Source organism: Triticum aestivum, chromosome 2B (genome assembly GCF_018294505.1).
Source record: "Triticum aestivum cultivar Chinese Spring chromosome 2B, IWGSC CS RefSeq v2.1, whole genome shotgun sequence".
In the NCBI taxonomy this organism is placed as follows: Eukaryota; Viridiplantae; Streptophyta; class Magnoliopsida; order Poales; family Poaceae; genus Triticum; species Triticum aestivum.
The window spans coordinates 645,661,688-645,674,728 of NC_057798.1; the positions used below are offsets into that span (position 1 = coordinate 645,661,688).

A 13,041-nucleotide genomic window follows, 5' to 3' on the forward strand; every position below is an offset into this window, starting at 1 on the left:
GCCTTGCTGATAGCTGATCAATGCTACCCAAGGATCACCCGATCGGTTGACAGGAACGTCAAGACCATTGCTGGATGCCTCGCTGATGAGTTGATCAATGCTACTCAAGGATCACCCAATCGGTTGACGGGAACATCAAAACCATTGCTGAGTGCCTTGCTGATGAGCTGATCAATGCTACCCAAGGATCACCCGATCGGCCGACTGGAACGTCAAGACCATTGCTGAGTGCCTTGCTGATGAGATGATCAATGCTACTCGAGGATCACCCGATCGGTTGACTAGAACGCCAAGACCATTGCTGAATGCCTCGTTGATGAGCTGATCAATGTTGCTCAAGGACCGCCCGATCGGTCGACTGACTATTCTTCTCCAGGAGCTGCATAAAGCAAACAGACAACAATTCGAGGGAAAAAAGCATTTCGTTCGAAGACAAATGCAATTTATGAGATGATAAATCCAAAGTTTCTTAATCGCAGAATAAAGTGCTCGGGCATCAGGCCCGAAGGAGTTTTAACGGTTACAAATTCTCTCGGCATTCCAAGGCAAATAAAAGTGATAGCATAATGTTTTTTAATCACTCGGCGGGAGAAGGACTGGCCAGGTCGTAGAAGCTGTCAAGATCGATGTTGTTGGCGATGCGAGTGGCTGCTTCGAGGAAAGTATCCATGAATCCTGGAAGGAGTGCTTCTTAGTGTTTGCCACTTTCAGAGATGCCAGCTTGTCTTCCTTAGCCTCCTTGCAGTGCACTCGGACCAGGGACAAAGCGACATCAGCACCACAGCGGGCAGAAGATTTCTTCCACTCTTGCACTCGGCCTGGAATTTGATTTAACCGAGTCATCAAAGACTCGAGGTCTTTCCTCCCGAGGCTAGAGTTCGGCGTCCACTCAGGCCATCGCCGCCTTCAGCCGAGCCAGATAGTCGATTGCACCATCTAAGCGTGATTCCAGTCGAAGCAAGTTCATCGCAACTTCATCTTTCATGGGACAGTTGATGGGGTCGAGACATGTCTCAACCCGCCCAGTTTCAGCCTCCAAGTCCTGACACAGTTCTGTCCCATTGCAAAAAGTGATGAATCGACGGCGTGACAACAAAGTTCAATCGGCAACAAAGTGATGGGTCGACTGATCATACCTTCAAGCTTCAGAACAAGTTTGGCAGCGAGTTGCTCCAGATAGAACTCTAGCTTGTTGGTCTTGGTCTTGAGGCCGCCAACCTCAATGGTCAGATTTTCCTTGTCCTTCTTCAGTTGCTCAACTTCCCGATTGGCATCTGAGATGGCAGTCTTCAGCTTCGCGTTCTCCTCCTCCAGTTTGCTGACCGAAGCCAGCTTCTGGTCCACAAGCTTCGTCTTCTCGCGTGCTTCCTTCTGAGCGGCAGCCAGATCCAGATCATTCTGCTCCAAAGCCTCCTTCATCCTCTCTAAAGAAACAACACTCTTTAGACGAGACTGAAGTTGATGATTTTCACTACGCACATTTGCTCGTGTGAAATCACTCGGTTCAAAGAGACTGAAGGAAAAACTAGTGTGAAGGAAAGGAATTCAGATTCTTCTTCGCAAGTTTGAGGTCAAGCTCAACGCTGATATGCTTCTTCTTTAACTCGGTGAGCCGGGCTCCCAGATCACAAGACCTCTGCAGCCAGAAAGACAGACATGTCAGTCGACAGACAGAAGTAACAGTGAAGGAAAAGAATTACTCTAAGACTACTGCCGAATCAAATATTCAACAGTAGTCTCGGGGACTACACCCAGTGGGTGCACTCGGCGTGCCCCCACTGGATCAGATCAATACTCAGCATGAGTTTGTAAAAAAACAAGAGAGATACCTCATTAGACCTCAGTCGACTGCCAGCAGCCGACCGTGGTCTCGGGGACTACACCCAGTGGGTGCACTCGACGTGCCCCCACTGATTCGGAAAGTGCATAATTGAAGATTTCCTGAGTTCTAAACGAAGGAACACCAGGTGGGTGATCAGATATAAAGCGACATTCAAAAGTTCAGTCGGAATTCCACTGACCTGAACATTGGTCTAAAGGGCAGTGCTGGCGTTGTAAGCTATCTGACTGGCTTCATGCATCACTTTCACCTGCTCCATGACAAGATTCGCCTGGCGAAGAGCTTCCCTAGCGGCACCAGGAGAGTCATCTGGAGCTTGATATGTAGCAAAGAGAGATGGCTCCAGAGGGGTTGAAGTAGCTACCGGGTCGGATGAGTGGAGTCGCACCGGTACAGCAGGCGTCTGTGTAGTCGACCCCGACGGACGATCAATCGTCAACGGGTTGGCGAATGTGATGTTGGTCCGGATTATCGCCCCTGGCACCGGTGTTAACTGAGGGACCTGAACTTCAAGCTTGAGCCTCCACTCTTCTTCTTCCTCTCCTGTAGAGGCTCTTCTTCTTCTTTGTCATCAGGAAGCGCAACGATATCTTGCGGAGATACATAAGAAGAGAAGTATCAAATTTTCAGTCAATTGACCATCCACTCGACTAAACAGAACTTGGTCGAACAAACTTACCAGCTCATGAGGTGGCCTCTTCGTCTCCTGGTGCCTTGTCGACGTCCATGTCAGTGGCAGCAGAGGTGGGGCTGGAAAGACACAAGGATTGGTCGGTCAGATCAAGAAAACCTTCAGTCGACTTATGGAAACACAAACAAGATACCCACCCTGAGGCAACGGGGACGTCCATCTTGATGTGCGGCAGTGTCTTCTGGGCCTTGGAGGGAGCAACTTTAGGCTGCTTGGCCACTTTCTCCGTCGGCTACGGAGTCGATGTCCGAGTGCGCTTTTGAGTATTGGCACTCGGACCCACACCTTTCCCGCGCCCGCCGGCCGGGTCGTGCTGCTGTTTGGATCGACGTTCGAAGCGTGGCAGCGAGTCGAATTCCTCCTCCTTGTCAGACTCCTCGCTCTCCTCCTCCTCCTTGTCGTCTTCCTGAGAATCCCACTCGTCGCTATCTTCCGCGCTGTCCTCCACCTCCTGGGCCTGCTCCAAAGCCTGCTCGCCATTGGGCATCGAATGCATCTCAGTGAGCACCTGCGGAACAAATTGGTCGAACGAGAGTCGGTCAATCTCAAGTGCGGTCGGAGCATAAATGAGAAGCAGTCGGAGCGAAAAGCGTACCTTGTCAGGTGGGTTTTCTCTGCTAAAGGTGACAACTCGCCTAGATCCTCTGGGATTGTCCTGGTTGCATGTGATGCTCCTCAGCCACAAAGCTACTGTTGTAGACGGTACTTCTTCTGGATGGACCCGAGCGGTGTCGTCCGGTCCGGAATACAGCCACATCGGGTGATCGCGGGCCTGGAGGGGCTGGATGCGTCGACTGAGGAACACCTCCAACATATCCAGACCCATAACACCATCATTGATAAGTTGAACCACCCTATCCACCAACATCCTCGTCTCCATGGTCTCGCCAGTCGTCACTTTCAGCGGGGCAGGAGTCTGGACTCGGTCAAACAAGAAGTGGGGGAGGCCGGTCGACTGACCTCGAGCCGCGACATCCTGGCAATAGAACCAAGTCGATTGCCAGCCTCTAACGGAATCAGGAAGAGTCATAGCAGGAAAAGCACTCCCTTTCCTCTTTTGGATACCTAAACCCCCGCACATCTGGATGACATGGGTTTTCGAGTCAATCGACTTTGCCTTCTTTACTGATTGGGAACGAATGGTGAAGATGTGCTTGAAAAGACCCCAGTGCGGTCGACACCCCAAGAAGTTCTCGCACATCGACATGAAAGCAGCTAAATACGTGATGGTGTTGGGGGAGAAATGGTGGAGTTGAGCACCAAAAAAGTTCAGAAACCCCCGAAAGAAAGGGCGTGGAGGAAGCGAAAAGCCGCGGTCGACGTGGGTGGCGAGCAGAACGCACTCACCCGGTTGAGGCTGAGGGCTCATCTCCCCCTCCGGCAGCCTTGCCGCTCCCTTGGCGATTAACCCCGACTCCGCTAGATCGTCCAGGTCCGCCTGCCGAATCGAAGACCGGATCCAATCGCCCTGGATCCAGCCCGGCGGCAGCCTCGCACGCGACGATGACCCGCGCTACTGCTTCCTGCCCTTCGCCACCTCCTTCGTCTTCTTTGCGAGCTCTAGCGCCGCCGTCTTGTCCTTCACCATGGCGACGGGGCAGCGGCATCGGAGCAGAAGAGTAATGTGCGGCGGATAAGCGGAGAAAGAAGAAGGAAGAGAAAAAGTGCACAGTACAGACGCCTCGGTCCGGCCACCTTATAAGAGATCGTTTCCGAGTGACTGACGCATGGGACCAGGCGATCCCGTCAAATCCCGCAATAGACGCGCGCAGCGTACATGGCGAAAAAGGCGGCGCGGGAATCGAGGAATCATTGTTTATCCGCTCCACCCGCTTCGGCACTCCCCGTCTGGCGCGCTTCCCCGAAATTTCGTATCCCGTGGAATCCGGGATACACAGTAGGTAATCGCGCCCAAGATCCCGCGCTCCAACACGACACTCGGCACATAAGATCAACAGTTCACTGGACTGTCCACTGAATGGATCAAGGCGACTGAGTCGACACCAAACATCGACGCGGGCGCTCAGACTTGCAGAAAGCACTCGCGAGATCCCAAAGCTCAGGACAAGTTCAATTTCAGCCTATTTTGCACTCGCACCTTAATCCATTCGGTGGCTACTGATGAGGATACAGACCTGGGGTAGAGTCATAGGCCTGACCTATACGTCCTATCCAAGGTCACTAACCCAGAAGATAAGAAGACCAAGAATCCACTCGACACTATAGTCACTCGAGTTTCATTCCCCACTTTCACTCGACCGTATGGGGAATGACTCGACTACATCGAAGACCAGGAGTCGGAAGAACGCACAACGGCTGGGCATTCACTCCTTAGTCTTCATGAGCATTAAGAGTATTTAAGACTGCCGTTACCAGTAACGCCCTTACTTTATGTACATTAAGCTCCTTGTAATGGAGGTGGGCCGGGGTCCTGGCGCACTCTGTATAAGCCACCCCCCTCGTCTGGGGCAAGGGTTCGCACCCCCTGTAACACAACACACATAAACCAATCGACCACCTCCGGGCATCGAGACGTAGGGCTGTTACTTCCTCTGAGAAGGGCCTTAACTCGTAAACCTCGTGTGTACATCTTCGCCATAGCTAAGATCTTGCCTCTCCATACCTACCCCCTTTCTACTGTCAGACTTAGAACCACGACAGTAGCAGCGTGTGCTACGAGCGGACTGATGCGATCTGAGTGGGCGGCTAAGCTCCGAGCATGGAGGGCGTTGACGAGGACCACAGGTCTTGCGCGGCGCTGCGAGACATCGCCAATGAGCCAGTGCTATGAGGAGACTGTCGTGCGCCTAGGTGTGAGGGGTTGCAAGGCAGACTACCGGCGTACTCTTTTTGTGGTTAGTTGCGAGCGATGAGGAAGGCAGGATAGGAAGAGATGACCCGGTCGCACAAGGATTTGATCAGACGATGATTAATGATTTAATCATGTGGCTGCTGAGGCGGATGATCCTGCTCGGGGATCATCCGGCTGATTGCTAGCAGTCGCCAATAAAATAACGATCCAACCCGCAAGACTTTGCATGACCCATATAGAAAAATCAAAACAAGGGAAGAGGATTTAGAGCTCCTGGATGCTTGACCCCCTATTAAACCCATTAACAGTCGCGTGAAGAGCGAACGCTGGGGCTATCCAGCTCATCACTTTTACTGTGCCGAAGGGAGAGATAAAAAAATTAAAAGAGATCGATCGCAGTCTCAGATAGGCAGCTCCCTCATCCCCTTTCTCCTCCTGCTCTCCCGACTCCCTCTCTCTCTCCACAAATCGCCGCGGCCGCCGCCACGTCCGTTCCTCCTGGGCACGGCCAACTCTGACGCCGCCATCAATAGGCAAGGCTCCTCCTCGCCTCACCCAACCAATTTGCCGCCCTAGCAGCTGTTGTGTGCCCCCAGGCGCGCCCGCACAACTAACCATAGCCTCTCACAGGAAGGAGATGAGGTCGTGGGGGAGGAAGGAGAAGAGAGCATGAAAGTCATGGGGGAGGAAGAAGAGGAGGCCATGGAGGTCGTGGGAGAGAGGGCAGGAGGCCACGGGGGAGGAAGAAGATGCTCCCTCGTTTCTGAAGTTGGTCTTCGCCTCAACTGCGATGGCTGCTCCCAGTTGTGGTTGGACATTCCTGTTCATTGGTTGCTACTCATATGATTTTTTTTTCATTTTCCCTACAGATTGGTCCGATTTGAGCGGATTCTCTTCCTCTTGGTCGGTCCCCTGGATGTGCCTCCCTTGATCTCTGCCTGCACATCCTTTATAAGCACCCTCCTGCGTCTCCATTCATGGATCGACTGGTCAACCCCTCTTCTCCTCCTTTCCACTCATATTCTTTTCCATAGCTAGGTGTGCGGTTGTATGGCAATTTGTTTTTGGGATTCAGTATGTTCTGCTTGTCCTGGTTGTTGTGTGTATTGATGTGCAGGTTGGCCAATGAGGGCTTTCTTTTTTGGTAAAAGCCAAAAGTACTATTCTCTGTGCATTGGATTCTCGTAGCTCCCTTGTATCCATGTTGGCTTGTTTTTAGCGGGGGTGTTAAATTTATGCTTTTTGTTTTTTGTCTGAATCCAGGTAGGGCCTACGATTATTGTTCCTTTGTGCATAGAAATGTTGGTGGTCTCGTTCTTTTGTGCATGAAAGGGTGCCATGATCTGAATTTCCAACGATTGAGTTGAAATTAATGTTATTGTTACACATGAAAACATATGGTTGTTTGTGCAGCCACACATAAAAAACAAAGGGTTGTTTGTCCAACAATTTTCTTTCTCTGTGATGGTTTTACCAGAAACAAATCATAGCCACTATTACATCATGTTGTTGATCTTATTGTGTCATTATATCTGTATACTCTGTATACGGCCTTTTCGACATTCCCAGTTTTGTTTTTCTATGGTATATATTTGACTCCTTTCCATGCCTTTTGGCTTTGAATCTGTGCTCATGGTCATGTCTACTGGTATATAGGGCACTAAAAGCCATATATATTGTTATCTATAGACTGTATCATAAATTTATGTTTTACCTAGATTTTTCGCATCCTGAAATTAGGTCATATGGTTCAATTGATATTTCAGAAGAGAATTTTCTTCTTTGCCAAAGATTAGCTTTTTCAGATAATTTGCATGTCATGGTGGGCATCAGTTGTAAATTGCAAAGGAGAGCTACTAATCTTATTATAGGTGCGGTACATGTTACAGCACTTCAGTGCTTGTTGCACCCATATATTTTCAGAGCAGAGGATATGATACATCATGTAGTTTGGTCACTAATTAATTCATCACTTGAGGTTTATTTTTTACCGCTGGATATGTAGGTTTTGCGTAATGCTTTCCTTACACAACTATCGGCTATGCTTAATTGTGTTTTGCATCTTCCATGCAGCTCGTGCATTGCAGAATTTTTTCGTTAGCAAGAATTTTACTTCTCTAGACTGAAAAATTAGTTGACTTGACACTATGTTCATATCTGACCGTGAGATGCGTGATGTTTTATTGCATCCCTTAGTATACTTCTTAATTTCTTTGCTTCCTTTCATATTTTCCTGTAAATTAATTACAAGGTTTATATTTTATCAGGTGCATGGGCACTGGCCGCTGCAGCCAGAGTTGCCACCAAATCAGATTAGAAGTTTTTCAAACAGATTCCTATATTTTGAAGTGGTTATGCTCATGACATAGCTTGGCTAGATCATGTCTTACTATATAATGTACTTCATCGTGTCTCAAGCTTTTGTGCTTAATGGTGAGACATGCCACATGATCTTAAATATGATCAGTGAAAACTGGAATACATGCTAACATGCACGTTTATCTTGACTTTTCGGGGTTTGATATTCTTGATGTTGTATAAGGAAGGTTTGGTGCAATAAAAGATTGTAATATGTGGCTTCCTCATTTTTAGGTACTGGAGATATATAAACAGGACAAAGTATACAAGTTAGTAATGGGCACTTCATATGTGATGCCATGTGAGGAAGCCTTGGTATGATACAGTAAGAGATGGTAATTCGAGGGAGGTCAGAATCCAAATTTGTAGCTACCTACCCAGGTTACTAAATTCAGTATACTATAAAAATTATGTCCTGCTATAGTATTTATCTACAATCGAGTATGGATGTCGGTCTGTTTTTCAGATACTGCTAGCTTCAGTTGTATTTCCGTAGATGTTGCCAAAAACATATGTGGAAAACTCTCTTCCAGGCGATTGGATGTCGCTTAACTATGCTTTCTGCTATTTTTTACAGTATTGTTAATGCCAAACTGTTGTCATTACTTACTGGTGAAATTTAAAAGTTATATATTTGCACATATATGCGGGTATTTAATTTAACATGATCTGAATATTTTGAATCTGCAGTTCCACACTATGCTTTGCTGGACTACCCATTTATGTTTCCCTTAGGTACATACAAAGTTCATCAATGATGTTTCATGTCATTTTTGAATTAATACATTTTAATTCTATTCATTTTTTTCTTTAAGTTCAGCGACAGTTGTTCAAGTCCAGCTACAGATAGATTAATTTTGAGCATGCTATACTAATTTGTTGTGGTGTGGATGGATATTGAAAAATTGAATGATCGATGCTATAACGCAACCCGTTTCGCAGTGCCAGACACTCATCATTGCGGTATCCGTCCTGTTTGCCCACCGCTTTAGCGGCTTTCTGCTTCTAGAAAATTGTACCTTACCAGGTACTCTCAAAGATCCTTTCCTATACACCTACGAAGGTCATTTCCCATCTCAAATAACATGGTTAGTGTCTAAACGCTTTGACAAATGACAACTCTTTTTTTGCGGGAACAAAACTCTTGTAGCTACTTGACGTCATTACAGTCGTGCAAACTGCTTGAGGATTTACCGTCGATTTTGTGCTGCTGAAAAGGGACCAATGGGTTTAGAAACATACTTCTCCAAACACTTGAACTTATCATAATAAATTTGTGATCCATCTCACTTTGAACCTACATGTATGCAATCAACTTCTCTCCTTATCGGTTACGATTTGTGACGACCCGGGTTAAGAAAAATCACCTATGAATGTAGTTACCTCTGTATATACTATTTAGATCCTATCGACATTCAAGTTGGCTGTCTATTCCAATTGCCCACCGCTTCTACGGGCAGCGCACAGCAGGCCGTGCTTTCGTTCGTATTTTGAATTTCATGGATTTCTACTTCCTGTTTTACTGTGGAACTCTAGATGTTATGTCAAGAAAATGTTTGCATTATATGCCATCTATATCGTTGTTGTTCAGGTCCAAAATTCTTGTTGTATCGGAATTTGTAGTTTACTTGTTTCTAATTTAATACCATCAACAATAGGCCGATTTCTATTTCACATGAGAACATATCTTCTCTGCCTTTGCCCTATTAAAATTACATAGCATCACATCACTCATAAAGCAATATGTTTTCCTAGGTATTCCAAACTTAGTCCGATCACATGGGCGATGGCTGATCGATGGCCTCTGCTTGGTACTGCACGATAAGTTGGAACTACTGATGCTCCAATTGCAGCCAGGTATTAGCTACTCTTGCCTACATTTATTCAGCGCACTAATGTTTCTAAGGAAAACAGGGACCTTTATTGGTTAACTATAATGTTCATTACAATCCAAAGAAAGAGACGCAAAACTATCGCTAGCATGAGCGGAAAACTCATGCATGATGGTCTACTAATTAGCAAAATGATGCGTGATTTGTTTTATCCGGCATGAGATTTTTATATGATAATTCTAGAAACTGAGTTGAGTAGTTTGTCCTATTCATAGCAGGGCAGGGTTCAAATCTCAAGCATGTTTTTTTATTTGCAATGAAATCTGTTTGAGTGCACTTTTTATACATTCCAGATTCAAATTACATCTGCTCTATAAGAATGCATTTTTTTCGTACTTCAAATTCCAGCTTCACATTATACAGTTCTTTTGCATGATGCAAACATTGAGGGTATTATTGACACATACACCCATGCAGCCATGCCAGTAAAAATTATCAGACATGAGGGGATATTTGACATTACTGTTCTTTGATTCGTGCCTCTCGGGCAAAGGGGATGAGATGGATTGTGCATAGACTCGTGTTTTACAAATTTCTTTACATCAGTTCATGACATGGAGATCTAGAAATTTGGTTTGTTTGTAGACTTGCTGTTTTAAAATCTTTGATTCGTGACTCTAGGACAAATTTTGTTGATGTTTTGGTGTAGATTTTCGTTCCTCTGATTTGTCTCCCGTTTCCTACCATTCGGTTCCTACAATCAGTTGCATTCTTATTATGAAACTAATGTGTTGTAGTTTATCAATATCACCTGAATTAGACCATCTGATTCAAGATAGTAGCATACTAGAAGAAAAGTACTTTCTGGGGATCTAGAAATGTTTCACTGGATTATGACTTGACCAGAGATTCAGGGTACAAACACAAATTGAAGAGATTTTTCAAGAACTGTTATTATGTTTACCAACTTAAGGATGGTGATTATATGGCTATTTCTATACTGTCGAGCAGTTCAGCGTTCCTCTGGTCGCCCGCTTTATGCCATCCATGTTTTCCTTTTCTATATCTAGAACTGCTGTTTCAATTGGGTTTGTCAAGGTTTGACATGCTTGTGGTGGTTAATATCTAGAATTGTTTCATGAACTAATATTATTTTTATCCAAACTTTAAGCCTTTTCTTAATCCTCATGTAAAAAGATGGCCACGTCGGCGGCGCTACGCGGCAACCATATCCGCAAGAACCGCACCCGTCGCAGGTAGGAACGCGCTATGGCACCTCGAGTCACACTAAACGGGGGTGCAACCCATCAGGTATAGCTTCAACTCTATTCTCATGGACACTTCTATCATAACATTCAGATACACTTTTCAGGCATTACAAGGTCATATCTGCTCTTTGTAGTTCAATCATTAGTTTCATTTAGTCTATGATTTATCTCATTGGCTTTAGGATTAGTCCAGATTATACTCCCTCCTTTCCTAAATACAAGTCCTTTTAGATATTTTAATAAGGACTACACATCGATGTATATAGACATTTTGTCGAATGTAGATTCACTCATTTTGCTGCTTATGTAGTCCCCGTTTGGAATCTCAGAAAAGACTTATATTTCGGAACGGAGGGAGTATTATTTTAGTTTGGTCATTGATTAAGATTTTCGCTTCAGTATTAATTACATGAATGGCTAGCTCTCTGCATCGGTGTCGTATTCTTGCAGTTTCAAAATCTTTGATTCATGGCTCCCGGCCAAAGGGGATCAGACGAGTTGTACATGTCTAATATTTCAGAAGAAGTCTTGCCATCAATTAAGTGTTTCTCTTTGTCTTGATAGTATTTTCAGGTAGAGTACACAGAGGACAGAAGTACATTGACGGAAATGATGACACCCTTCCACTGAAGCTCGCAGACGGCACCGTGAACTGCGACAATCGCTTCATGCTTGAAACCGGCAGGAGGGCCACCATCACGACGGATTGATCATGGTTTCGTCACCACGCTAACATTCAGGATGGCGACATCTGCGCCTTCCATTTCAAGCGCAAGGAAAGGCATAAGGTCATCACATCGTCTCTCCCTCACCGTCCATCACATCGTCTCTAGGTATAAGGTCATCAGCAGGATATATATGAACCGTATATCGTCTTTAGCTTATCTCAATGTTGTGCTCTATCATCCACCTTGTAAGACTCTGGCCTATCTTATAATATGCACCTACTACCTTATATGTATGATGATCGAACACTTTTCTTCTAAGCTTGTGTTCATTGTATTCATATTTTAACAATTGAGGTACTCTGAAACGCATATGCACGTTCGCAACTCCACCACTAAGGCAAGTGCGCACAGGATTGCACAACAGGCGCGCCAGGGTGCGCCCCAGCCTCTAGTATGAACATTACTGGGTGCAGGGGCGGACCTACATAGTGCTGAGTGGGTGCCTAGGCCCCACTCAATTTTTAAAATTCAAAGAGAAATTGCTTGTATTAAAAAAAATTGAAATTCTTTAAATTTATATAATAAATGCCCTGACTCCAATGATTTGCCCCCACTCCACACTAAAATATCTCTTCCTACTCTCCCACTAAAATATTTAATCTATTTATCAAGCTTAGCGAGTCTAACAATTATTTTCCTAATTTTTCTATCAAAAAAGGCTTCCGGCCCGCTTTATATGTAAAGCAGCACGACCAAAAAAATACGACTCAAGAAAAAAGGCCAAACCGATAGAAGGTGGTGATGAAATCATCTTGCAAGTTACAGAGATGTTCTAATAAAAATCCTCTTACAAAGCAGATCAAATATAAAAGAAGAGTACACTACTGCTCACACCTCAACAAGATGAAGTGAGGCTATTGACTAGAAGAAAACCCGTGCCTCCATGAGAAACCACCAAACATGCATGTAACAGACACACCAATTGCAAGTTGTCGTCGGAGAGGACACTCTTTGCTCGCGCTTCAGGCCATGAATCGCCAATTCTACCTGCAGAGGATGAGGAATGAGAGCTAGCGATGCTACTCACGTTGCATTTAAAATATAGGAAGCCGCCGGGACTGCCCCATGCCAGAGTCAAAGATGCATCGAGAAGGATCCGAGCTCGCCCACCATGTCAAATGGACGTAACGGGAGGGTGCCGGAGATCCACGTCACCCCCCCCCCCTAGGGTGGTGATGCAACACGCCTCGCCCTCGCGATCAAAGGACGATCAAGGGTTTTCACCTAGGAGGCCTGGCGCGGAGAGGGGGACCACGAAAGTGATCTTTGAGGTTGAGTGACCATGAATAAAGGCAATACTCGCTAATATTACCAAGAAAAATGAAGAAATCGATTTTGGTTGCTAAACTTTCAAGATACAGTAAATTTGGTCCCTGGTCCTAGTAAAAGCGGTATAACCGGTGAGAGTCGGTGGTTTTACACACTTGCAACCAATTAGAATAGAAGATAGACAATCATAAGAAAAATATCAAAGCTTAAAAGAATACGGAAAAATAAGAGGGACATTTAAAA

The 13,041-nt window shown here is 45.6% G+C and overlaps 1 protein-coding gene across 6 annotated transcripts; it reads left to right on the plus strand.

Annotated features, from left to right (window-relative positions):
- The first annotated feature begins 5,976 nt into the window (after positions 1 to 5,976).
- Positions 5,977 to 11,840, plus strand: LOC123046472 (uncharacterized). Of its 6 annotated transcripts, XM_044469846.1 has the most exons (8): positions 5,977 to 6,111; positions 6,213 to 6,332; positions 7,611 to 7,776; positions 7,936 to 8,082; positions 8,392 to 8,436; positions 9,457 to 9,558; positions 10,731 to 10,844; positions 11,366 to 11,840. In XM_044469846.1, the coding sequence occupies exons 4-8, from the start codon at positions 8,034 to 8,036 to the stop codon at positions 11,509 to 11,511; spliced, it is 456 nt and encodes a 151-aa protein (XP_044325781.1). In that variant the 5' UTR covers positions 5,977 to 6,111; positions 6,213 to 6,332; positions 7,611 to 7,776; positions 7,936 to 8,033; the 3' UTR covers positions 11,512 to 11,840. The 6 variants fall into 6 exon arrangements, 5 of the variants coding, with proteins under 5 accessions (XP_044325781.1, XP_044325782.1, XP_044325780.1 ...); XM_044469847.1 differs by lacking the exon at positions 7,611 to 7,776; XM_044469845.1 differs by having other exon boundaries at positions 5,980 to 6,332.
- Positions 11,841 to 13,041: the final 1,201 nt, after the last annotated feature.